Source organism: Mustela erminea, chromosome 1 (assembly GCF_009829155.1).
Source record: "Mustela erminea isolate mMusErm1 chromosome 1, mMusErm1.Pri, whole genome shotgun sequence".
In the NCBI taxonomy this organism is placed as follows: domain Eukaryota; kingdom Metazoa; phylum Chordata; class Mammalia; order Carnivora; family Mustelidae; genus Mustela; species Mustela erminea.
In genome coordinates, this window is record NC_045614.1 from 17,230,803 (window position 1) to 17,258,639 (window position 27,837).

At 42.4% G+C, this 27,837-nt stretch overlaps 1 protein-coding gene across 5 annotated transcripts in view; it reads right to left on the bottom strand.

The window, feature by feature from the left end:
* Nucleotides 1-27,837, bottom strand: part of SETD2 (SET domain containing 2, histone lysine methyltransferase) — a 127,361-nt gene continuing 99,524 nt past the window's right edge. For 4 of the 5 annotated variants that reach the window (XM_032317937.1, XM_032317943.1, XM_032317966.1 and 1 more), the window contains 6 exons: nucleotides 22,013-22,147; nucleotides 19,466-19,605; nucleotides 16,711-16,822; nucleotides 3,026-3,106; nucleotides 1,155-1,256; nucleotides 1-831 (listed from right to left, as the gene is read on the bottom strand). In XM_032317937.1, coding sequence (XP_032173828.1) covers nucleotides 670-831; nucleotides 1,155-1,256; nucleotides 3,026-3,106; nucleotides 16,711-16,822; nucleotides 19,466-19,605; nucleotides 22,013-22,147 — 732 coding nt within the window. In that variant the 3' untranslated portion in view covers nucleotides 1-669. Of the gene's footprint in view, nucleotides 832-1,154; nucleotides 1,257-3,025; nucleotides 3,107-16,710; nucleotides 16,823-19,465; nucleotides 19,606-22,012; nucleotides 22,148-27,837 lie in introns of those variants that run through there. The other variant, XM_032317950.1, reaches the window with a different exon arrangement.

A 27,837-nucleotide genomic window follows, 5' to 3' on the forward strand; every position in this document is an offset into this window, starting at 1 on the left:
GTTCTTTAATTGATTTTATTTTTTACATAAAAAGTTCAGTAAAAATTGGATAAAGTAAAGTGATTTTAAGCAGTAAATCAATCTTATCAACATAGCACAAGGCTGGCCGAAACCACAAGGCAGCCTGCTTTGGAATATTTACATGATAACAAATTAAACCTTGCAGGAGAACTTAAAACTGTCCTTACAAAGTCTTCCTGTGATCTAGCATGTAGAGGCTAAAAGCAAAATGAAAAACAAACGAAACCAGGAAAAAACAAATTATTTTCAATATATTCACATATACATTAAAATATTATACAGATCGTCAGGGTGAGGGGTCGTGGGTGGGGATGCGCATGGGTCTGTGCGCTGACAGCACCGCCAAGGAGGAGACCCAGGTTTGGGAGTGGGGCTAGGCCTGGCCAGGATCTTAGCGGGGTCCTTCCCTAAGCCCTTGCCTCTGATGGGCCTCCAACCACACCCCAACAGCTCATGACCAGGGATCGCTTGTTGTAGAGGGGGCTCGTTTTCGTGGCTTTCAGCTGAAATCTGCAGGTCTGAATTCCCCAGGGCGACGTGTCACCAGTAACACAGCCCTGACGGGGGGGGGGGGCAGCGGGCCCGCAGGGTTACTTCTGCCGAGTCTGTCCCACCTGCTCACCTGTCCTCCCACCCTGGCCCCACAAGTCACTCTAATTCAGTGTCCTCTTTGGGTTTGTAAACAGCCCCAAACTTCTGCATGTACTTCTTAATGTACTCCTTGGTTTTGTGTTTCACGTTCTCATTGCACTCCAGGTCCTCAGGGTTCTTACAGTACTTCAGCTCCTTGTTCATCACGCCATGGGTCAGCTGTCCAGGAAGAGAGACCAGAGTGGAAAGGATCTCAGGGGGTAAGGCCAGCCCAGTGCCACGGGGCCCTTCTCACCAAGACTGGGGTTGAGTAAAGAGACAGACTGGGGCCAGCTGGGGCGGGGGTCAGCAGAAAGGGGAGGCTAAGCTCGGCGAGTCCGTGAGAAGCCCACCAGCCCTACCCTCCAGCAGGGTGCCCTCCCTTCCCTAACCTTCCCTCCCTCTCCCTGGGTCCCCAGCCCCGGCCTCTGGCAAGGAAAACCCATTTTCTATGATGAAGGGTACACGGTTTGCCCAGAACATCATCTGGGCAGAGGGGATACCTTGCGAGCTAGGTGTTTGAAGTCTTCAGTTGTGGTGATCCTTCCCACTTTGCAGTCAGGTTTCCGGTAAGGGTTCAGGCACTGGACGATGAACTGCGACATCTGCAGGCAGGAGAAAGAGCACACGCTGCTCACAAATACAGAGAGGGCAAGGGGTTGCGCTGAGGACATAATGAGACAGCCAATACTTCCTGTTTCGCCACTCAGGTTGGCTGGTTTTGGATAGAAGAATGCTATGAGGCCAGTGGGGTAGAAGAGAAAAGGATCCTAGGTCAGCCCCAAGAGGGACAGAGCTGCCTTGGATAGACGAGCAAGCCGGACTTAGAGCAGAAGAAGCAGACCCGGGCAAGGGCCCCCACTGCTGAATCTCATGGCAGCCTCGGGTCTCCGCTAAAAAATCTCCCATCCTTGGCATAAGGAGAGACTACAGCCTTGGAGGCAGAGCAGAGAAAACATTCTGGTGCTACCAGCAGGCTCAGCCATGCCACGAACACAGGCATTTGTTGCAGAAGGTCACTTAGATCTGCTGTTACACGTCACCTGACCCCCACTGCAGCAACAGGAAGCACGTCAGGCCTGGTGAGCTAGCCAGTGCGAGAAGCCCGGGGCAGGACCCTTTCCCATACACAATGTCCAGTGTCCTCCTGAGCTGTCTCTACAGTGTCTATCCTACCAGAGGCTCTCAGAAGAGACCCCTGCACAGGACCTCTCAAAGCACCTGCGGTGCTAAGACCCCAGAGTACAAAGGAAGCAAAGAGGTCAGCGATCGCCACTTTGTCAGGGAGCACCATGAACAGGGTCTCCCCATCCCTGAAACTCCAGAATGCTCCCGACGTTCAAAGGATAAGGCTGTTATCACCAGGCAGGCACTGAACAAACAGCTGCCGGTTGGCTGAGCCGAAATACCAGTTCACACAGGGAGAACCACAAACTAAATTTTAGCTTTGGAAAGGGCTTTTACTCAGTTTTTCTATGGTCTTCTGGCCCCCATACTCTCTCACTTCAGTCCACTTCCCCAAATAGTCAGGGAATTCCTTCTTCCTGGCTTCCAGCCCTGCACGGGTGCCCCGTAACTGCCCAACACACAGGCCCTGGATGAAGCAGCCGCAGAGGCCGGCCTCATCCCCCAACACCCTGCACATGCCCTCCGCTACAGCCTGTCGACTACTTACAATTCCCTCGAAGGGAAGATGATTTCTTTTGCTACTGTGTGTTCTACTGCCTGAAGTTCCATCCCTCCCGATCCACCTGGTCCCTTCCTAAGCCCGACTCAACAGCCCTTCCTGACACCCCGAACAGTGGCCTCCAGCCCCCAGATGGCATGCTCGGCACACAGCGGCCATTCCTTATTCACAGGTCTGTTTCCTCCAACAGTCAGTGAATCAAGACTGGAGTTCAGAATCTAGATGCCCTGAGACAGACAAGGCTGGTGCTCTGATAGCTGGAGACACACACTGCCAGTAGCATGAAGAGGAGCTGCTTTCTCCCAATCCCCTGAGGATGAGGCAGCCACCAAATGAAAGGCTGCAGGAACAGAACTGGACTTTGAGCCAGAGGGCTGGAGTTCAGGTCTTCTGTCTAGAACTTATCTTCCCTGAACCTTAAGAGGTCCTCCACCTGCATAAGATGACAGTTCCTGACTTGCCTACCTCAGGAGCAGCTACAGGGATGAAATGACAATGGATATGAAAGTGTTAACCACCCACCTACAAAGGACCGTTCCGGCGGGTCCCCCTCACGTGGTGACCATACAGTCACACCACAAAAGCAAGGGAAGACCCAAATGCAGGGCAGCCTAACACTCAGGACAAGAAAGGAAAGGGCTCAGGCTTAAGCCTGTGGAGCTTAGGCCCACACCCACCAAACCTTACCTCTTTTCTGAATACTTCTTTGCTTTTCTTAGCCAGCTCACTGGAGGTGTCCGCTTCTGCTGTCTTGGGCTTTTTTGAGGTCTAGAAATGGAAAAGAAAACGTTAACAGTGCTGGCACAAGAGGTCAGGTCAGTGATGTCCTGATGTTCCAGAATGCTCCTTTCTTTCCCCCAGTTGGGATACCTGACTCGTAGTATTAAGATCCACTTAGAATCCTAAGCGAGCATGGCTGGGAGTCAGCTTGGCTGCTGTTACCCCCAGTCTCACCTCACGTTTCAATCCTGACACCTGGCTGTGGCCTCCTTCCTCTGAACCGCATTCTCTGCCCTAAGTTAAAGTTACATCCTTGATGTTCCTAGCATTTCCAGTTGTTTCAGAGTCACCCTCTCTGCAGAGGAACGTGTTGTTTGATGGACCTCTCAGGTTCCTGTTCTGAGCGTCAGGACGCACACTGTCAAGTGAGGCCTGGGCTCAGGGAGTTCCACTTCTCCCGGCTCTGACATTCTAGGATTCCAGGATAAGGGCAGAATGCTCTGTTCTGAAGACCTTTCACACGGAACTGGACAGTCAGACCACACCACGGTCCTCATCCAGGCCTCTCCGTTCCCCCTGGGTACATGTCCTCTTTCCTCCGAAGGCAGTATGGCTGCACTGTAGGGAAGAGTCTCAGCCCTCAGCAGAGGCTCCCTGCGGGCTGGTATCTCCAGCTCAGGAATGTGAAGACTAAAGACAGGTCACGGTCCGGGGGGCAGGGGTGGGCCAAGGAGACGAGGGCCGTCCAAGTAAGTGAACAGATTAATCGATGCGAAGACACAGAAAATACTCTGTCCCAAGCTGGTATGATGATAACAAACCTAAAAATACTCCTTCCCCGCTGTGCTAGAGAGGAGGCTGCCAAGCTCCTCCTCAGCAGCCACTGCCGAGAGGCCAGAGGCTGGCAGCCCTGGCATTCAGAGCACCTGCCACGCAGGGCCATCTCCCCACACCTCTGCCCACCAGCAACCATCAAGCCCCTCACTAGTAAACATAATTTTCCAGAGAAAAGATTTACGAGCATTCCCTTTGGAAAGCTTTCAGACGGACAGAGACACCGCAGTTGCTATTAGAGGTACTTCATGTTTCCACTAGCCACTGAGAGCAGAGAATTTCTCGACTCCCCTCCCATCCCCCAGTGCTGATTATCCCATTTCCATAAACAGTCTGAAGGCACTGGTGATGGAGGAGCTGTTCAGCTCCCTTTGCTCTGGACTGGCTCCAGAGAAAGGTGGCACTCCCTTGGCTTTGGGCTGCTACAAATCTGCTTTCTCTGATTTGTTATAAAAACCTCACATATTTGCCATTTTTCTACTTTCTGTGGCTGTGGGAGCAGCAAGGGGAGGGCAGAGTACATACAGATTCAGAACATAGAGATTCGACCTGTTTTCAGGAAACGGGACCAAAAAGCACACTGTAACTCTGTTTCCTAATGTTTTGCTTTGGGGTTTTGTGGTTATTTTTTCCAGTAGGGGAGTGGGCCGCTGTGCTTCACGGTAAGACCTCAGGTAGCAAGGGCTCAAGAAGGGCCTGAATAAGCCAAGGAAACTTCGACACACCCTCAGCTGCTCTCAGAAATGAGGAGCAACAGGAAGGCTTCCAGAAAGCCCCTGGAGGTAGGACAGCCGTCTCAAGGCTCCTGGCCCTAGAGGAGAGGCCAGGCTCTCAGTAAGGGCGCTGTGTAAAGAGGAGTGTTCGGCTTCCCTCTGAATGGGGTATGTGTTCAGAAAGCTAATAAGTAAGCCTAGTGCATATGTAACAGCTTTCTAATTTAATCTCTGACTTGGTGAGGGTGGTAGAGCATTAAAGACACAGTTACAGAGTGCAGCCCACTCAGTTCTGTCTAGCTCTTGTGGTCCTTTTGAGTGCTGAGCAACTGGGGCTGAGAAAAGAAAATGAAGGGTGCCTAGACTTACATCATGGAAATCATTACCCAAAGGAAGTGCTCAAGGGAGTACTTGAAATTCACGTATCCCTCCTTGGTCTGTGGTCTGCAAATGGCATGAGAGATGATTTCAGAAACCGGCTAACACTTCCTCAGGCCCAATGCCGAGCAACACCTGGAGCCAGAGTCCGAGTGAAGGACAGCACCTGACGGACATGGACATGAAAAACCTCCCCAACTCCAGGAAAGTCCCATTTAAAATGTCAGCCTCTCTATAATATGTAACTTTTAAAAACCAGTGTAGATAACCTTCTCAAATGCCTACTGCCAATTAAAAATCCTTCCACACCAGAAAAGACCGAATTAGCCTGGACCAATGGTCCCAGAAACATAACGAGCTCTCCCATGCGGCAGAGAACATCTAGCTGTCATGCAAGTGGTCTTCCTGAGATTCCAGGAATCCATCAGAGAGGGGGAAAGCACTCTGATAGGCAAAAAAACAAACAAAAAACCAACAAAACAAAAAAAAAAAACCCCACAATGTTTTCCCAGGGTTTCTGCAATAATCAGCTTGCCTTTTCCGCCCACTGGCTCATATGGGGCATTATCAGCCAATGGAGGATTCGGGCGGGAAACTATGAACAGCAGCCAGATGAGAGCACACAATGAAATGTGGGCGGAGGGCCTGGGAGACAGCCAGACCTTACTGCCTCTAGCAGCTCGCCCTGCTGTCAGCCTTCATCAGGGGTATATCTGGACTCCAGGGCATCTGGCTAGAATATGACCAGATATGAATATAACAGGGAAGGCCTAAGTATCTTCACACTACCCGAGGTGAGGTTTCAAGTCTTTCTAGATCAGAAAGGGAATGACTTTAAGCGTAATGGGTGGCTCTGGTAACCACCCACAGTTTGGCACAACAAACGCAAACTCCATCCTCTGTTATATAAGCAGAAATGACCATGTTCCAGAGCTCAAGTGCCTCAGAACTCAGGAACACAGGCTGGCTGGAAGGAGTCCTGACAAACAGAGCAGGATATACCAACCTAATGTTTCTCTCTCCCGGGATTTTAGTAAATGTCCTTTGGAACACAAAATGTAAAACATTATTCAAGGAGGAACTTTTGTATCTTTCAGGGCAGCATGAATCCAGAAGCAGAAGTTGAGCTTATCAGAAACACTATACAATTCAACCTAAACTCTGCAACATGTGAGCCTGTGTACATCAATTAAAAGGTGAAGTAAGAAGGAGCCTTGAAAATAATAAAAGCTCAGTATATTCTGTGTTGGAGTTGCGACCACCTCTGGTAGTAGAAAGAACAAAAATACTTATTTCAGTGTTAGTTCTAAATAAGGCACCACACTTCGTTCTGTCAAGAAAAAAAGGGTGGAGACTGGATAAGAACAGAAAGATCTCTAAAGTGGCTTCTAGAAAGAGTGTTTCAAAAGCCTGAATAAATTACACACAGGCCCCATCTACTTCCCTAAAAGTGGAGCTTATCAACCCGGAACGAAGGTCCTAAAGCCATCACTAAGAACCAGAAGGCCTCCTACTCCTTCCATCTGGCCTTGAGTGTAGTACAGTCCTGGGAGTTTCTCTCTGGTCCCCCAGCTATCAGGCAGGCTGTGCTTACTGGGCAACTTAACTATCTGGTCTGCAGAGATCTGGGCTCTGGTTTTTGACAATCCTCTCTCAAATATGATTTCCTGGATCCCTCTCCATTGCTGGGAAGTGATTTCATATGGAATCCTTTTGCAAATTACCCCAATGCCAAAGATGGGACCATTAATTGAAAAGACTCTTGGCCTCTGATCCCATCCTCTTCCGACTCCCTCAACCCAACAAACACTCCACATAGTTACACTTAGGACATCTACTACACTTGTGTCTGAATGTTCATTAAAAGCCAGAAAGCAGCAGTAAAAGCTGCTCTCAATCATGCAAGCAGTCAGGAATGATTCACGTCTGAGTCCTCAAAGGGAAGGCTTGACATTACACTCACCACATGATGGATGATGGAAGAGAGCACAAGATGACCAAGAGGAGGGAACAACACCGGAGGAAAACAGAGAAGGAGGGCTCTCACAGATGCTTAGTCTCAGCATCAAAAGCTTTCAAAACCAACCATCCAGCACCTCACAGCACTCCTTAAAGAATTCTCTGCCCATTACACACCTTACCCATATGGGTACCATATCCCCCTAATGTTTCAAAAAACCACCAATTTACTGATGACTCAAACCTAAACAGAACTGCCTACCAGCCATTTCTTATCCTGGATCCTGTAAGAAGCTCAAATTCCACACTGAACTTATTTCCAAACCTCCTCCTCATCTTTCCTTCATCCCCTAGACTGAATAATGAGATTTTACCTCCCCAAGCCATCGTTAGGCTATCCTTGCCTCTTCCATATCCTTGTTTGTGAAGCCTTGACCACGATGCATCTTAAACATCTTTGCATGAATCCCCAAAATCTCCATTCTTAACCCCCCACTTTGCCTAAGCTAATATAATACTCTCCAATCCGATCTCCCTGCTACCATTCTTACCTTTACAAGTGAGCCCATGAGCCCCCAAAATGTATTGCTCAAGGGAAACACATTTAACTGATTCCCCTGCTTTAAAAGCATTCACTGATTCCCAAGTACCTATCATACAGTAATCACATCAGTAGGACACCAAGATCTTAAGACAATTAAAATCTGACCTACATTTCCGTATTTTTGTCTTGCTCACTACCCCATATGCACCGAACTCTCATTGTACCAAATTATATTTCCTATATATACTCTGTCTTATCCTGACTTTATGCCTTTGCAAAAACTGCTTTATCTACCTAGAATGCTCTTTCCTGCCTACCTTGGCTACAGGTAAAATCATGTTTTCTCTGACATATCACTGATGCATCTTCTCAGACCATTAATCACTGTGCTCCCACAGCATTCTATACATATATTCTTTTTTATTTATTAAATTTGAATTAATAAATTAATTAAAAAGATTTTATTTATTTATTTGACAGACAGAGATCACAAGTAGGCAGAGAGAGGAAGGGAAGCAGGTTCTCTGCTGAGCAGAGAGCCCGACGTGGGGCTCGATCCCAGGACCCTGGGATCATGACCTGAGCCGAAGGCAGAGGCTTTAACCCACTGAGCCACCCAGGCGCCCCTCTCTTTTCTTTTTAAATATTTTATTTATTTATTTTAGAGAGACTGAGTGAGAGAGAGAACACAAGCAGGAGGAGCAGTAGAGGGAGAAGCAAGTGCAGGGCTCAATCCCAGGAGCCAGGATCATGACCCAGCTGAAGGCAGACACTTACTTAATGACTGAGTCACACAGGCGCCCCCACAATCAAATTCTTAAAAACCAATTATAAGGACAAAATTAAGGTTTTTCTCCACACAGACAGAAAGGGAACAAAGATATATATTTGGGGGAACAAAGATAAGTATAGTCTTATTAGAAACAACTGTTAAGGGGTGCCTGGGTGGCTCAGTGGGTTAAAGCCTCTGCTTTCGGCTCAGGTCATGATCCCAGAGTCCTGGGATCAAGCCCCGCATCGGGCTCTCCGCTCAGCAGGGAGCCTGCTTCCTCCTCTCTCTCTGCCTGCCTCTCTGCCTACTTGTGATCTCTCTCTGTCAAATAAATAAATAAAATCTTTAAAAAAAAAAAAAAAGAAACAACTGTTAAGCAAGGAAAAAATGGAGTAACACCTTTTAAAGTGATGAAAGAGGGAAATAAAGTATCAACTTAGAAGTCTCTACCCAGGAAAAAAAACCTTCAAAAATGAAGGTACTCTTGGGCGCCTGGGTGGCTCAGTGGGTTAAGCCGCTGCCTTCGGCTCAGGTCATGATCTCAGGGTCCTGGGATCGAGGCCCGCATCGGGCTCTCTGCTCAGCAGGGAGCCTGCTTCCCTCTCTCTCTCTGCCTGCCTCTCCATCTACTTGTGATTTCTCTCTGTCAAATAAATAAATAAATAAAATCTTTAAAATAAATAAATAAATAAATAAATAAATAAAGGTACTCTGGCAGTTTCTTACAAAACTGAACATACACTTATCATAGGATCCATACCTGTGATTCTCGGTATCTACCAAACGAATGGAAAATTTATGCCCATAAAAACTTCCACAAACTTGGAAGCAACCAAGATGTCCTTCAGTAGCTAGAGGACAAATACATAAACTGTGGTAGATCCAGACAGTGGAATATTGTTAAATGCTAAAAAGAAATGAGCTAGCAAGTCATGAAAAGACTTACTTGTATAATGAAGGAACTTTAAATGTATAATGCTAAGTGAATGAAATGAATTTGAAAAGGCAACATACTATGAGTCCAACTCTATGACATTCTGTAAAAAGCAAAATTAGAGAGACAGTAAAAAGATCAGTGGTTGTCAGGGATAGGAATGAGGGAGGTAGAAAAGGAGGGAGGGACGCACAGAAGGTACGTAGGGCAGTGAAACTATTCTGTTTGATACTATAATAGTGGATACATGCCATCACACGTTACCAAACCCACAGAGTGTTCGACATCAAGAATCCTAATGCAAACTACAGACTTTGGGGAACAATAATATGTCAAGGCAGGTTCACCGTAATAAACGGACCACTCTGGCAGACTGTTGATAGTGGGGGGAAGCCGCACATGTGCAGTGACAGGGAGGTGTTATATAGAAACTCTCTGTACTTTCCACTCAATTTTGACATGAACCTAAAACTGCTCTAAAAAATAGTCTATTAAAAAATAAAAGAAAACAGGAAAGACAAGAATCTTTTCAGACAAATGAAAATTGAGAGAACTCATCACCATTAGACCTGAAATATTAGAGGAAATATTAAAGGAAACTCTTCAGTCTAAAGGAAAAGGGTTCCAGAAAAAGCTCAAATCTACATGAAAGAATAAAGAGTATGAAAAATGGCAAATATGTGGTCAAAAAAAACCACTTTGCTCCCAAGTTTAAAAAATTTTCTTTAACCTATAATAAACTATTTAAAGCAAAAAATAATAAATTCTGGGGTTCATAGCATATGAAAGAATAAAAAAATATATGGCAACAACAGAACAATGGACAGGAGGGGGCAAAATGTAAGGAGGTTCTTAGAATTATCCATAAAATGGTATTTGATGTAACAGGACACTCTAGTAAGATAAATATTCATATTGTAAGCTACAGAGCAGTAGTTCTCAAACTTTTATGTCTCAGGATTCCTTTCTGCTCTTCAAATATTGAGGATCCCAGAGAGCTTTTGTTCATATGGGTTCTATCTAACCAAATTTACTGTATTAGAAATTAAATTCAGGGGCGCCTTGGTGGCTCAGTCGGTTAAGTGTCTGCCATGGGCTCCGGTCATGATCCCAGGGCCCTGTGATGGAGCCCCACATCAGGCTCCCTGCTTGGCGGGAACCCTCTGCCCCTCCCCCTCAACTTGTGTGCATGCTCTCTCTCTCAAATAAAATCTTTAAAAAAGGGGGGGAATTAAATTCAAACAGAAAAAAATATTCATTTCTTTTTAAACAACATTAACAAAACCATCATATGTGAATATAATTTTTTTGTGGAAAGATAACTTTCTTTTCCAAAACTAAAGAAACTGGTAAGAGTGGCACAGTTTTTTATATTTTGGAAATCTCTTTAAATGTCAGGCTTAACAGAAGACAGCTGGATTCTCACTTCCTTCTGTATTCAATCATGTCATGTATCTTTTGGAAAATTCCACGGTATACTTGTGAATGGATGAGAGTGGCAAAGGCTTATATTTTAGCATTATTATGAAAATAGTTTTGGCCTCATGGCTCCCTTGAAAGGGTCTTAAAATCCCTAAGGATTTATATAATCACTATACTCTGATAGCCACTCCCTAGAGCAGCTACTAAAAAATAAAAGAGGAATGGCTAATAAGCCAATAAAAAAGCCAGTGAACTATTTTAGGCAAAAATATAAATTTAATCCAAAAGAAAGCACACACACACACACCCACAGAAGACAGATGAAAAATTAGAAAATAGTAAGAGGGTAGATCTTAAACCCAACCTTACTGACACATTTACTAAATGTCCATAGATTAAACACACCAATCAAAAGGCAGAGACTGTCAGAGTCATGGGTAATGAAAAGGTATGTTGTAAAACCATTCATAAGAGTTTGAGTTTCTCTGCTTTGGTGCTTACAAATCCCTCTATCTGAAGCGTCATTCCGAACTTTAGGACTCTGACAAAAGCCCTGAGATATAAACATTGTAGACACTGAGGAGCCACTCAGCTACTCTCCTGAGAGATTCATTCAATCAATTTTTATTTTAAGTACCTCTAGGTCATAGATAAGCTGAATAAACCTCCTTTTATTCTTGATAGGTAAAACACCTAAAGCCAAAATCTGTACAAAACCTTCTTAAATCTTTAACCTGTGAAAATTTCATATATAGTTTATTTCTCCTCTGTGAGGAGATTTTAAAAAATCTCTGAAGAACAGCTCTCCTACCACCCAAAGTGCCTGCCCTTCACCAAGTAATGTAAATGTTCCTGAAGTCAGGCATCTCACCACATCACTGCCCATTCAAAGATTTCCCATATGGAGGGGGCAGCCTTCTGCGGCAGGTGATGGGCAGACTTCTCCCAGCTTCCACAGTCCACAGCACCTGAGTGGATTTCACAAGTATTCTCTTCTACCCTCTAGGTAGTGAACCAAAACAACGCCAAAAGAATTATGCATACTCAAAGATCACTAAACTCTAATTTCATAAGAGCTGAAGGTTCAGCTCCTGGCTATCCAGAAATTGATCTTACTGATTCTTTATGTGAATCACTAACTGAAAATCAAGGACAGTTAACACAGGAGTCGCAGGGATCACCCCATGAGCAGGCGAGCTGAGTGGTAGGGGCTCAGGGCACACCACCGTCATCCCTCACCCTCAACCACAGCACACAGCACTTTACACAGGACTCCTAACTACTATGAGCTGTTCTCCTTAAAAGAATTTCCACACTTGACACTTGCTGTGTTTACACACAAGACAGAAGCAGAATCAAAGACTGCAATAATCTTCGACTCCGAAGTTATACAGACCAGTATGTCTCTTTATGTTTATGCCGGCTTGAGCTGCATTTTTGTTATTTACAACTGAAAGAGCATTTGCAAATATAAAGGTGTAATATTAAAGATGCTGCAGGGGAGCCTGGGTGGCTCAGCGGGTTAAAGCCTCTGCCTTCAGCTTGGGTCATATCTCAGGGTCCTGGGATGGAGCCCCACATCGGGCTCTAAAAATTCAGAACGGCGCTACAGATAGAGGGATTTGTAAGCACCAAAGCAGAGCAACTCAAACTCTTATGAATGGTTTTATAACATATCTTTTCATTACCCATGACTCTCTGCTTAGCGGGAGCCTGCTTCCCCCTTCTCTCTCTCTACCTACCTCACTGCCTACTTGTGATCTCTGTCTGTCAAATAAATAAATAAAATCTTAAAAAAAAAAAAAAAGATGCTGCAAACAACAAAATATTTTATATGCAAGAATAGGGAGAAAAATTTTAGACAAAAGCAAATGGCCATAGAAAGACAGTTTGTTTTCCTTTCTTCTGAATTACATGGCTAAAGTGTTTTGAGCTGATTACGTAAATATGCCATTTACGTAAAATCTAACATTAGGTGTAAAACCTCAAATTGGTTTTTACCTTCTGCTCAGGTAGAAATGGTACACCTATTTCACGAACAGGCAAATGCACTCAAGAAACTGAAGTTATGTTATAAAAGTCCTGTTTTGGTCTGACTCTGATTCCATGTGGGAGAGAAAACATCTCTAACCTATCATTATCTGTTCACAATAAGAACTGTATTTGGGGGGCACCTGGGTGGCTCGGTGGGTTGAGCCTCTGCCTTCGGCTCAGGTCATGATCCCAGGATCCTGGGATCGAGCCCCGCATTGGGCTCTCTGCTCAGCGGGGAGCCTGCTTCCTCCTCTCTGTCTGCCTGCCTCTCTGCCTACTTGTGATCTCCATCTGTCAAATAAATGAATAAAATCTTAAAAAAAAAAAAAAACTGTATTTGGCAGCCTAATTACTTTGTGCACTCTCACTATGATCTGAATTCTCAGAGAGTGAGTTATGTATGTATTTGTACTAAGGCAAAGAAGAAGAATGGATCAGTTTCTCTCCTATTTTCTCTGAAAGGAGGTATCTTTGTATCTCTATTAGAGGTCTCACTCTGGGGACACCAGTGGCTAAGTCGGTTAAGTGTCTGCCTTTGGTTCAGGTCATGATCCCAGGGTCCTGGGTTTGAGTCTCACACTCCCTGCTCTGTGGAGAGTCTGCTTCTTCCTTTGCCTGCCGTGGCCCCAGTTGTAATCTTTAAAAAAAAAAAAAGAAGTCTCATTTGTAACCCCTCTCAGGCAATTAAGAGGTAGGTGGAATGTTTTCTCTTTCTAATTTCTCACTCCTCATCTTTACACATACATCATCCCCTTATCCTGACACACAGGGGGCACGGCGATACAGCAGAGTTATTTTTGAGTTAAATGCTGGACTTATATTTGCTTTTACAGACTCCTGAATGGGCTTCTTGTTGTCTGTTGCTTAACATTCCTGAAATAATTTAATGATATAATTGAAACAAATGTCAGGAGACTAGCCTTTAAGAAATGCTAGAGAAAGGCTACACTATGTGAATTGGAGAAAACTCTAGTACTCTTACAAGTATACATTTCAGTCCTTCAGTCAAACACCTCTCTGCTATAAATGCAAGTATGCTGATTTCTTAACTTTCCTGGTCTGTCCTTCTATAACAAATGAGGCACACTTTGAGGGATAAAATACATGCTCACATATTAAACAAAGTAACAAAAATAATAAACCAAATATAATAAACCAAAATATGATAATAAAAAAAATAATAAACAGAGTAACAGTATATAGTTAAAATAGATTATTCTTTCAGAAGCCTATTACCCGGCTTCAAAAAAAGTATTAAAAATACATAGAGTTCTTTGCAGTCTCTTACATTAGACCACTAATTTAAATTTAAGCTAATGAGTGGTGGGGTACCATTATTTAAAAACAAAATCTTCCCTCTCATCTCTGATATTTTATTTATTTGTTTATTTATTTATAGTGGGGAGAAGGAGAGAGAGAATCTTAAGCAGGCTCCCTCCCCAGTGCTTATGCAGGGCTTGATCTCACAACCCTGAGATCATGACCTAGATGAAATCAAGAGCCAGACGCTCAACCAACTGAGCCACCCAGGCACCCCTTATTGCTGACATTTTAGAAAATCACGAAGGAAAGCTCTTCCATTATTAGATAGGAGAAATTCCACCATTTTGGTCATTCCCAAGTGCAATTTCATCTTGGGGGTCATCTCATTATCTCACTGCACAATTAAAACAAAAATTACAATTTTTAGTTGGTGGCTTAAACCCCATAGAAAGCTATTTTCTTCCTTCTGAAGTCCTTAATCATAGTCAAGTTACATCCACCATACTCTGACCAATTTCCTGGCTGAGTTCTGGCCCTTCAAATTTCACACAGGCTTCACAACATAAGCATGCAGTAAGAGCTTCATATTTATAATTCATGAAAGGGATACATGCATCCCTACATGGTCCACCTGTGGACTATTCTCTCCCAACTTTCAAATCTGGTCAACCAAACGAACATGTGTTACTCTGCCATCTATTAAGAACAGTAGTAATTCTAATCCTAACTTTGAACTGATGCTCCAGTATGTTTATAGATTAGAACTGTTTTCCACTGAAACCTAATTATACAGCCACATATTTTTCCACAGTTGTCGCTGTGAATATCACACGAATTTAGAGTACTTTTCGGGAATTCAGTGTATGTATCTAGTGAAACTAATCTAGGGCAGGAGTTAAGAACCCACAGCCTTGACTGGAACAGGTTACTTAGTTTCTCTGTATGTTACCAGATACAACCTGATAAATACAGTCACTTTGAGTAATACGTATATAGTGAGCTTTTGCATTATGTATCTCCTACAATCAAATAGTATTCTACAGACCAAAAGACTGAATCATGATTAATAGTCAAGGTGCAAAAGGTAATGTCTCTTGATATGTTTCATAAACTTGGTCTCAAAGCTCAGCTGTATTTCTGCACCAGTGATCTCTTCTCAAACCTTCTGTTTATTTTTCAAAAGATATAACTAACAGAGCTACAGAAGTCTGGAAAGAGGGAGCTACTGTGGTTTCTTGTTAGTAAGCTTCTGGATACTTTCAATGGCAGCTGCCCAACAATCCTGTGCATATTCCTAAATGAGTCAAGAAAATGCGACAATACCATAGCTACAGTGATGAGGTTAAGTAACTCAAATGATTCTTTTGAAATTTAGTAAGCTCCACATGGATTTAACTTAAGTGCATACTTTTTTGGGCAAATGCCAAATATATGAAGAAAGAAAAACATTTCTCCCAAACTGAATAAAATGTGAAAGAAGGTATGTTGTTTCCATTTTACTCTCTCACTCCAGCTCCTTCCTTTCTGTCCCCTTCCCCCTCCCAGCCTCTCCAATGACTTAACTAGTTAAGAGACTCTTCTTGTTTGGGAAAAAAAAAAAAAAGGTACTTTCACATCTTAGGACACAGAAATATGGTCTTTGATTTCAGACACCTCACCCTAGGAGACAGTGAGTCCTGTTACAAATGGGAAAAAAAATGGTTGTAAGTCAGTCACTGAGTATTTAATTTACTTAATCTCTAATTGTATTTACTGTATTGTCAGAGAGAGAGATGAGGAATAAGCTTTTTGCCTTCTTTGTTCTAAAAATAGTATCTCCGTAGTAAAATATTCTGTTCCAACTCTTAAAAAAAAAAAGGGGGGGGTGGGAGGCATGTAGCATATTCCTTTGGTGAGGTTTTATGTAAACAGTTAACCTTTTTCGAGACCCATCAATCCAAAAATGGCAGGACACTGAACCACACCATCTATGTAAGATTTTAGTTAATGAGCTAAAACACATTTAGAAAGAAACACAGAGCATCAAAAAGAATGCAGCATATCTACAAGAGCTAAGATAGATAGATAGGTATTTTTAAGATTTTATTTTTAAGTAATCTCCACACCCAATATGGGGCTCAAATTCACAATCCCAAGATCAAGTGTCACATCCTCCACTGACTGAGCCAGTCAAGTGCCCAAAGAGCTAAAGGAGGTTAAAGGAGGTTATGATGGAGTACAAATACCATGATTGTATCTATGTGTTTAAAATGGAAGGAAGGAAGGAAGGGGAGAGATACCTGTGTGTGCTTTCCAGAAAGGTCTAGAAGAATATATGCCAAGGAAAGGTTTCATAACCTGGCACTACTGACATTGTGGGCCAGTTCTTTGTTGCGGAAAACTGTCCTAAGCACTGTAGGATATTTTATGACTTCCCTGGCCTCTACCCACTAGAAGCCAGTAGCATCCCCACAGCTGTAACAAACAAAAATTTCTCTAAATATTATTATCAAATGTCCTCTGGTGAGCAAAACTGCTCTCAGTTGAGAATTCCTGCACTACTTAACAGTATCTATCTCCACAGAGGGAAGTAAGACGACAAGAGAGCAACTGAAAAGAAATGAGGGCTTTTATTTTTTGCTCTACATACCATATTTCTGTACAGTCTGGATGTCTTAGTCCTCTCCAGCATTTATTACATGTGTTAATTCTCCAGAACAATGAGGAAAATAGAATCACAAGACCACATGGCTACTGGCCCTGCAAAACGACAGGACACAGACTCCCAATGATCAGAAAACACGTGTAAGCCACACTCACCTTCATGGGGTTTTCATCATATGTTGGGGTTCCCAGGTCCATCTCAGCTTCATGCTCAAGGCTGGCATCATCTCCTGGGCTTTCCCAAGTAGGAGGATCCCACTGAGTCTGCCTAGAAGAAGGTAAGAGCAGCCATGCTGTTATGGCCAGAAAGCAGAGAACTCTGGCACAGGTATCTCTGCTCATATACACATAAAACACAACATATATAATGAGACAGAATAAGTCAGCTTCGTAAGATAGAGACATTCTTTTGTTACCTCTCCAGCAGCATGATTCTATCCCAGAGACATACAGTGTTTAGCCCACTGTATTTCTCTAGCCAACGAAGTGGCAGTGTTTACTGGGTGTCAAAGACAGCAGTAATACCAAACATTCTATTTCTCACCTGGCTCTAATGTTCTGGAAAGAGGATTCGGCAAAACCTAAAAAGTACATGGAGTCAGTGCTTGCCTCTGCCTCCCCTCTGCAGGTGAGGAGATCAATAGTGACTGTACCTAGCATGTGCTTGGAGCAAAAAAAAAAGACTTGAGGTTAAAACCTTGTGCCCTGGGGTGCCTGGGTGGCTCAGTCGTTAAGCATCTGCCTTAGGCTCAAGGCATGATCCCAGGGTCCTGGGACTGAGCCCCACGCTGGGCTCCCTGTTTGGTGGGAAGCCTCCTTTCCCTCTCCTACTCCCCCTGCTTGTATTCCCTCTCTCGCTCTGTCAATTAAATAAATAAAATCTTGAAAAAAAAATCAAAACTTGTGCCCTTGGCTCAAAATATTCTCAACTGACTGCAAGAAGGGCTCTACCCTGTTAGCTCACTGCACGTTTATTAGTTGCTTTGAAAATAAGCAAGCATAGATTTTTTTTTTTTTTTTTTTTTTTTTAAGCTAGATTTGTGAGTTAACAACTGGAAGACAATTCATGTTCAGGAGTCTGAAGTCAGCTGCCACAGGGATGCTATAGGGAAAATCACTTAAAACGTCCAAAGCCTCAGAGAACTAGCAGCCTATCTGACAGGCCAGTCCTGCCATTGCAGTCTTCCTGTGCTCTCCAACCACTCTATCTTTAGTCAGCAACATCACACGCGCTTGATAAAGCATAAAGGAAACTATCTGTATAAAATTTTTAAACTCATAAGGCATTATAAACAAAGACATCTGCAATACTCTTGATAAAAAGACCTAACAATAATGACAGAGAACAGGGAGATGCTCCCAAACAAGTAATTCGCAAAAGATACAAGTGGCCAATAATTTACTTTAGATAGTCCATTTCAACAATAAAAGAATCAGAAATGAATATAAGCTCCCTCGCCTATTAGATTTACAAGAGTAGAAGAAATTACATTAAGACAAAGACAATACTGTATACTTTTTGTGGGAGTCTACAGTGGTATAATTTTTTTTAATGGTAAGCTGACAATAATTATCAATTTAAAATGTCAATTTCTTTTAACCAACAGCACAGTAAGATTAGTGTCTTTAAGGATATCCAGGGTTGGAGTTATATATAAAACAGTGAAAATCCAGCAATGATGGTGGGTTAAGTAAAATTTCGTACAGCCATACAAGAGAGTAGGAGTTGGCAAACTTTTTTTCTATAAATGATCAGGGAGTAAATCATCTCTGACTTTGCGGGCCATATGGTCTCTGTCACAACTACTCTACTCTGCCATTATAGTGTGAAAGCAGCCATAAATAACTCCTAAATAAATGGGGGTGGGTGTGTTCCCCCCAAAAACTTTATTTGCAAATTCAAGTGGCCTGTGGGCATAGTTTGCTGACCCCTGAAACAAAGTATAAGCATGCACTGAAAATGTAGTTCTATCTATCTGTAACTGACAAAGTCCTCTACAGATTGGTAAGAAGATTATAAAACATGTACCCCAACAACTCACATAAAATTATATACCAGTGAGTAAACACACACACACACACACACACACAGAAAGAGAGAGAGAGAGCACACATACATTCACATAAAACTATCTGTCTAAAAGATGTATTTTTTTAAACTTCTAGGTAAAAGATAAATTTGGCTTTTTGCATATAGCAGGGATCATCAAACTATGGCTCATAAACCAAATCTGGCCTCCTGCCTATTTTGTAAATCAAGTCTTATTGGACACAGAAGTGACCATTCATTTATATATGGCCTATGGGCCGTCTGCACAACAATGAGAGTTGAGTAGTTGTGACAGAGACTGGCTGGCTGGCAAAGCCTAAAATATTCATTATAACTGGGCTCTTAGAGAAAAGGTTTGCTTATGACCCCTCATACCTACACAATATTAGATGAAGTCATTATCTTTTTTTTAAGTTCTTTTTTTTGTTGTTGTTGTTGTTGACAGAGAAACACAATGAAAGAGGGAACACAAGTAGGAGGAGTGGGAGAGGGAGAAGCAGGCTTCCCACTGAGCAGGGAGCCCGATGTGGGGCTCAATCCCAGGACCCTGGGATCATGACCTGAGCCCAGAGCAGACGCTTAATGCCTGAGCCACCCAGGTGCCCCGTCATTATCTTTTTAAACTCCAGTTTTTTCCAAGAGTCTTGCAGATTAAAAATATACCAAAATATATCTCTAAAAAGGACCAAAGTCTATGGTCTGACATAACATTTAAGACATGATTCTAGAAATCTGGCCGCCCTCAAGCACAATGAACAACAGACAATGACATCAAGCCCACACCCATCAATCTCCTCTTCTGACGGCAGCTTCTTCCACCAACTGAAAGCTGACCTGGGATGCCCACACAGCCCTTCTTACCTTGTGATCACATGGTAGTAATAAATCTTCCCTTCTGGATCTCGGGCTGTCTTCCAGTTGGGAGGTAAGACGATGGTTTTGGGTTTGGGAGGAGAGGGGGGTGGCAGATCCAGAAGGTTATTTGTCACCACCATTTCAGGCTAAAAAGAAACACACACAAATTCTTGATCAGTGACATCTCTTCTAATCTAGCCGAAAAGGACAAAGTAGCCTACTTAATATGTAAAAACATATATCCTCCACCTCTTTTTGAGAAACAATAAAACAAAAGTCCAATCTGGGAAATGATCAGAGATGGCTCTATGAATAGCTTTAAGGATCTATCAGAAAACTGACAGTTGGCTCCAAGTTCACCATCCAACAGATCACCTTTAAAAATATTCAGCAGCTCATTATCTAGAGCAGTATCTTTCAACCTTGACAAAACCAATGCTAAATGACATATACCAACTTCAGGATACTAATTATATAGAGCTCACTCTCTCTTTTTTTTTAAGACAAAAACCTGAAAAGCAAGTATGACAGAATGTTAACATTTATCCATTATCTATTTTTCTGTATGTTCAAAACTTCATATTTATATCAAAAAATTTAATGTCACATTTTGAAAAACATAACAACTTCAGAATCACTGCTAGGGACTGAACTGTTTCCCCCAAATTCATACGTTGGAGACCTAACTCCCAATGTGACTATTTGGAGAAAGTGCCTTTAAAGAGGGAATTAAAGTTAAATGAGGTCATAAGGGTAGTGCCATAATCCAACAGGACTGGTACACACATAAGAGGAAGGGACATCAGGGAATGTGGGCCGAGAAAAGGCCATGTGAAGATACAATGAGAAGACAACCATTTATAAGCCAAGGAGAGGCCTCAGGAGACACGAAGCCTGTTGACAACTGATCTTACAGACTTCCAGCCTCTAGAACAGTAAGAAAATCAATTTCTGTTGTTTAAGTCACTCAGTTTGTGGCATTTTGTTACAGTAGCTCTGGAAGACTCGTAATAAACTGCTATAAGTATATATGCCCTAAACTGTCCATTTTATGTAAACCAGTTAACATAGAATCATTTTTCCAGCTTTACCTTTGCTTGAGCAATCAAAGAGGAACCCAAGATCCCAGGCTCAGGTAAAATGCAACCACTTTTTTCTTTTTTAAAAGATCACTTTTAAGCAAACACAAGTCTTGAAGCATCACTGCTTTGTGTATACCACTAATCCCTACTTCATGTAGCTGCTGTTTTTGGTGTCCTACTTCAGTTCCGCTTCATTCCTGTAGTTCTCTAGCCTATAAAGTGACCTCTTTTCCCTAAGCTTCTGTGTCACTTAAGAATACTTCAAATCCAGGGGCACCTGGGTGGCTCAGTTATTACGCGTCTGCCTTTGGCTCAGGTCATGATCCCAGGGTCCTGGGATTGAGCCCTGTGTCAGGGGAGCCTGTGTCAGTACTTACTGTGTCAGTAAGGAGCCTACTTCGCCCTCTCCCACTCCCCCTGCTTGTGTTCCCTCTCTCGCTATCTCTCTGTCAAATAAATAAATAAAATCTTTGCGGGAGGGAAAAAAGAATACTTCAAATTCAAAAACAAACAAACAAACAAACAAACAAAAAAACACTTAAAATCATTCAGAACTTAACCAAATTACTAATCCTTCCCAAACTTGGGAATGGTTCTTTCCCTCCTCAAACTAGCTGTACTTTTTTTGTGACACTAATTGTACTTTTTTATGATACTAACCTCTACTTTTAGGATTATTCATTGTGATCTTCAACTCTCTAAGTGGAATGTGAGCTTCTGAGAACAGGAATGGAAGCTTAGGTTTGTATTCAGAGTTCCTAGAAGGGCCCAACTCACAGCAAGCCCTCAAATATTCCAACATCTGCTGGAAGTGCAAACGGTCTCAGCCCCCAACTGTCTCAAACGCGGTCTTTACACTCCATCTCCACTCACTGTCCTACCCGCCAAAAGCCACCATCACTCCTGGGATCGCTGCAGGAGCCTTCTCTGAACTGTCAGAATTCCAAAGTGCTAATGGGTAAGTTACTCTGTTCGGCTGCTCAACTGCTTCCAATGCCAGCCTCCTAGTTCCCACTTCAAGATTTCCCTGTACCCTCCTCCATATGTGGAAGAATGCCATACTGTACAACGTGTACAGTGAAGTATATCACTTGTTTCTATACCCCCAGGCCACAGTGTCTAGTGTAGTATCATATTCTAGGGCTCCATAAAATAAAAATAGCGACTTGAGAAAACTGTTACATTAGAATTCCTACCAAAGTATAAAAATACAAGTCAGTTAAAATTACAAATAAAATGGGTAGCAGGAGCAAAATATGTATCTATCAACATCGCTGTAAATTTCACAGAATTTTTTAAAAAATGGTTGAGTAATGCTTCCTCTGGGACATAAGCACTTACGCGAAACTGGGGACTACAAAAGTTAAAAACAAAAAACAGAGTGGAAAACCAAACCAAACAAAAAAGTAAACCTTCTAAAGATGAGATATGCAGCCAATGAGCATTTTATCAACTGAAATATTTCTCTTACTGGCTGTAAGGGCTGAGGTTGCCCTGGTGCAACTATTGTCGTCACGGCCGCGGCTGGCTGGACCACCACCCCTTGTGGGTGAGCTGTGAAAATCTGCTGTCCCTGGATATACTGAAGACTTGGCTGGGCGTAATTCTAAAAGATAAAATGAAGAAATCCAAAATTTAGACTTTTCTAGCTCTAATACAGCAGTAATTAACTTTGAAGTTGGCATCACCTTATTGGAATCCATTAGTTTTTTAAAACTTTTAGTAAAGAATATTTGGATACAAATGTGTAAAAGTCTTCTGTTACAAACACATAAGATCTTTTTTTAAACAATTCCCTAGTCATTGACTTACCTTGGTTTTATCATAAAAAAAGAAAGAAAGAAAGAAAGAAAGAAAGAGAGGGAGGTAGGGAGGGAGGGGGGAAGGAAGACAAACAAACAAACTCACCAAAAAAACCCCAAAATGCTTGGGCAGGCTGTGGGTGGTGCTCCTAAGAGCTGTCCCAAGCCGCAGTACCAATGGTGTGTGGCACTTATGATATCCAAGAGATTGCTCCCCAGGACTCTTTGCAGAGAACCTTTATACCACCAACTCCTAAAAACTACCAGGTATTCTGGGCACCTGGGTGGGTCAGTGGGTTAAGCCTCTGCCTTTGGGGGCGCCTGGGTGGCTCAGTGGTTAAGCCGCTGCCTTCGGCTCAGGTCATGATCTCAGGGTCCTGGGATCGAGTCCCGCATCGGGCTCTCTGCTCGGCAGGGAGCCTGCTTCCTCCTCTCTCTCTCTCTGCCTACTTGTGATTTCTCTCTGTCAAATAAATAAATAAAAAATCTTTAAAAAAAAAAAAAAAAAAGCCTCTGCCTTTGGCTCAGGTCATGATCTCAGGGTCCTGGTATCGAGCCCCGCAACTGCTCTCCGCTCAGCAGGAAGCCTACTTCCCCCTATCTCTCTCTCTGCCTGCCTCTCTGCCTACATGTGATCTCTGTCAAATAAATAAATACAATCTTTAAAAACAACAACAACAACAACAAAAATCTACCAGGTGTTCTGACCAGAAAATGTCAGAGAGTGAGGTAGCAGAGGAAGTAATATGGTGATCAAATTTTAAACTTGTTTTTTTAGCTTTCTGTAGTCTTCAATAATACAACTCCTTCCAAGGAAGACAGCAGAATTCATTTGATCCAAAATTCTTACCACATACAGGTTCATACCGTGCTTTATGAAGCTTAGAAAGAACCCTTTCACATACATGGTCTCATTAAGTCCTGATCACCATCAGAGGTGGGTGTGTCCCACATGGAAGCAACCTAAGAAAGTGCCACAGCTGTAACTTACACCTAGTCTGGAATTAGTTCTCATCAACAGAAAAACTGCTTAAAGAAGAGGTGACGAACATATCCCGAAAAACAGCTCTGGTGTCTTAAGAGGTGATGAATACCAAGGAAAAATAGGTATCCTGTACTTAGGGACAGATTTTGATCCTACAGACTGAGATTATACCACATAAAATGATTTCAGAGGCATATATTACCAAACACCCAAAATATAAAATATAACCATTCCAAGTGATACCAGTAAAGAACCGAGGAGTCTGAAGAGGCCACTGGAACTAAAAGATTTCTGGATGAGGTAGTACTGAGAGGGCACCAAGAAAAAGAGAAGAGGAGTACGACACAGTTGACCCTTGAACAACACGGATTTAAACTGCATGGGGCCACTTATAAGATGGATTTTCCACAGTACAGTATTGTAAATGCATTTTCCTTATGATTTTCTCATTTTTTTTTCTCTAGCTTACTTTAAGAATACAGAACATAACGCATATAACATACAAAATATGTGTTAACTGATCATTTGCCATTAAGGCTTTCAGTCAACAGTAGTTAAGTTTTGGGGGAGTTAAACATCATATGCAGATTTTTGTTTGGGGGGAGTTGGTGCCCCTAACCCCTGAATTGTTCAAAGGTCAACAGTACTTGATTCAATATTCTGGAATAGCTTAATCTACAGAGAGAAACCAGACTCAATGTTAATTGTCACGGCAGAATTATTATCCAAATAATATCACAAAATAGAAATGCTTTCATCTCTAAGTATTTGGATACAAGATGGGAAACCTGCACAGCATCAAAGATTTTGTAGAAACAAGTATTATCTCCCAACCTAATTCTGGTAACGAAATCTGGTTAAACCAAAAGGACTTTTTAACGCTACTGCATACCCAGACAATACTGAATCAAGAGTTTAGTACAAAACGATGATCAGCAAAAAAGATGATCAAATACTATTCAAGAAATTTAAAAGTATACTCTTAAAAGTGAAGTATAAATAATTCTTTTAAGTTCGATTTCAACTTTGCTGAAAATAAGCCATAAAACAAAACATATCTAGCTGGGTTCTAGTCTATGATCACCACTTTACCCGGAAAGTGAACTTCCAAGAGCCCTGATGGCCAGCAGGAAGAATCTTGAAGAGTGGATATAAGAGGGAAATTACCGCGCATGTAGGCGGTTAATATATATGTGCTGGGAAATCTGATTCTGAGTAAAAACAGTTTCTGGGGGTGCGCCTGGGTATGTCAGTAGGTTAAGGGTCTGACTCTTGGGTTTGACTCAGGTCATGATCTCACGGGTGGTAAAGACCAAGCCCCACACTGGGCTCTGTACTCAGCGGGGAGTCTGCTCAGGCTTCTCTCCCTTTGACCCTGTCCCTACTCGCGCACACACATGTACGCACGCTTGGTCTCTTTCAAATAAATAAATAAATCTTAAAAAAAAAAGTTTCTGGGGGGCTGAAGAAGGCAGTAAACTGATAAACATGTTATCTCCAGAGTGATCAGGAGGTCAAGCACCCGAATCTACAACAGAAAAATGCTAATATTTTGGAGGCTAAAAATTCCTTTGACCTTCACTGAAACTTTGCTCCTGGAAAATCTGTCTGACAAGATCATAGTTAGTAAGTAAGGCTCATCAATGGAGACACTTGAAAGGACCTGATTAATGTAAAGTAATGAGGTAAAGCTATGGTTTCTTTAGCATGAAGACTCTCGCTCCAAATGCTGGCTGTGTGGTAACTTCTGAACTACAATGGCTTTATCGAGCTGAATCATTCTCTGTATTTGCCAGAGGAGGCTCCAGACAAATTTCACCTGTTTCTAAAAAGCAAATATATATTTAAAGGATGATACTTTATCATCAGGAGAGAATGGAACACTTACTGGAAATAACTTCCAAAGGAAATGCCAAAAATATCTGAACCATATCAGCCTTGCTAGACTAAAAAAAGTCACCCAAGACAGCAACAATCATTTAGAGGTACAGTCTTTATTTTATTTTTTTTTAAAGTTTTTTTAATTTTTATTTATTTGAAACAGAGAGAGAGAGATCACAAGTATGCAGAGAGGCAGAAGCAGGCATAGAGGAGAAAGCAGGCTCCCCGCTGAGCAGAGAGCCCGATGCGGGCCTCAATCCCAGGACCCTGAGATCATGACCTGAGCCGAAGGCAGAGGCTTAACCCACTGAGCCACCCAGGCGCCTGAGGTACAGTCTTTAAAACCCAGACTGTCAAAAAGAAAGAGGAAAATGAACATCCTTCAGGCTTCTATAGAAGCTATCCTAACCAACGGCCAAACACATGTCAATGCCAAAACTAACAACAGCAATAAAAAGGGAAAACAGGTTTGCAGTCCCACTGAGGTTCATATGGAAGATGTACACACTTGTGAGACACAAACAGCATATGCCGATCAAGTCTCTCTAGCTGCTGGGGGGCAATCTGTAGGAAACTGGCTCTCTCCTTCAAGAGACATAAAATTACATAAAAGCTAACTTTCTCAAACATCAATCCAGTCTACAAATATCTTTAAAATGGGACTTCCCATGGAATTTACAAGAGAAATCTAAAAATGTCTAAAATGTTATAAGAGGGAAAATATGATTATTCTGCCCCTACTTCTAGAGAGGGAAAAAAATCACTACTACTTTATATGAGTCACTTCACTTTGTAATGTGAAAAATTATAGTCGTTAGCACCGCATTCTTTGAGATGTGATTCAGTAGGCCACTTAGTAATGTCACAAAACCACTATAATCATGTGGTCTCTGTGGAAATAGGGCTTTTATGTTTAATAAGCAATTACAGCAAAAAAAATGAAAGTCACCTTCTGATCACACATCTGCTCCAAACGTCAAAGATATTGCAAATGTACACACACACAAACTTGTGTTATATCACCTACTACCTCCACTGTCAAAGTTATCGTATCTTGCAAACTCTCACTTTCACCTGTTTCTAAAAAGCAAATATATATTTAAAGGATGATAATTTATCATCAAAAGAGAATGGAACACATTCTCTCAGTAGCCCATGGTCGATACTATGCTCGAACACAAACCTCAAGGCCTCCTCCTGGAGGTCAGATCGTTAGACCAGACACTAGAAGATGACCCTGACTAGGAGGCTTTCACACCCCACTAACATCAATACTCTCAGTATTATTAAGGTAACTGAACAATAACTATAATTAAGCCTTCAAGGTACATCGTGCTTTAAATCTACCATTATTAGTATCCATTAGCTCATGCAAACCTCAACCACTATGAGGCATTCAGCTCATTTCATAGATAAGTAAAACTGAAGAATATAAATGAAGCACCTGTCTCCAAGACATACATGAAATGATGGACACGGACTCCAAACACACACTGACAACATTTCTATGATTCTCATCACCCAAAGCCCAGCATCATCTCTGATAACTAATCTTACAGAGAAAGAAAGAACAGTCTGGACCATCCAACTCCATTTACCTACCACTCTAGTACAAACAAAGTACATTAGGGAGCTAACACATGACTCCTTGGTAGAAAGGAAAGGAAAACTGCAAGCAAGCAAAATTGTAATGCTTGAGTCCTAAGGCTATGCCTAAACCTTCTGCTCAGTGGGATGGAAAAAACAGACTCCATTTCATAAGAATGGCCAAATGACCAGTTAACTCTCTCCTGGCGGGTCTTTAGTAAGTATCCTCCACTGCTGTTGTTTATGCTCTAAAACCTAGGTTAAGAACATACTTCAGGAATAGAAATGGGATAGCCGCAGACCATAATTCTTACATCTGATACACATTCTCAGGGAAAATCTCAAAATGAATGGCTTGGTCCAAGAAAGAATACGGTAAGAAAGCAGAAGTCAGAATCTAAGAAACTTGTTTAAGACGCTTAAAACATTCTGTAGGAGGCAAAATTAAACATACAAAAAGAAAGACAATAGTTAAAAAATTGATACCTAATGGCCAATAATACCCATTTTCTTTTCTTTTCTATTCTTTAAGATTTTTATTTATAAGGGGTGCCTGGGTGGCTCAGTTGGTTAAGTGTCTGCCTCCACTTCAGGTCATGATCCCAGCTGGGGTAGGGGAGAAGAAGTCTGCTTCTTCCTCTCCCCACTCCCTCCCACCCCCCCATCTCTCTCTCTCTCTCTCTCTCTAGTAAATGAATAGAATAAAAAAAGAAAAAAAAAGATTTTTATTTTTATTTTTTTTTTTTAAGATTTTTTTATTTATTCATTTGACAGAGAGAGATCACAAGTAGATGGAGAGGCAGGTAGAGAGAGAGAGAGGGAAGCAGGCTCCCCGCTGAGCAGAGAGCCCGATGCGGGACTCGATCCCAGGACCCCGAGATCATGACCCGAGCCGAAGGCAGCGGCCTAACCCACTGAGCCACCCAGGCGCCCCAAGATTTTTATTTTTAAGTAACCTCTAAATCCAACATGGGGCTTGAACTCACAACCTGGAGATCAAGAGTTATATGCTCCACCAACTGAACCAGCCAGGCACCCCAA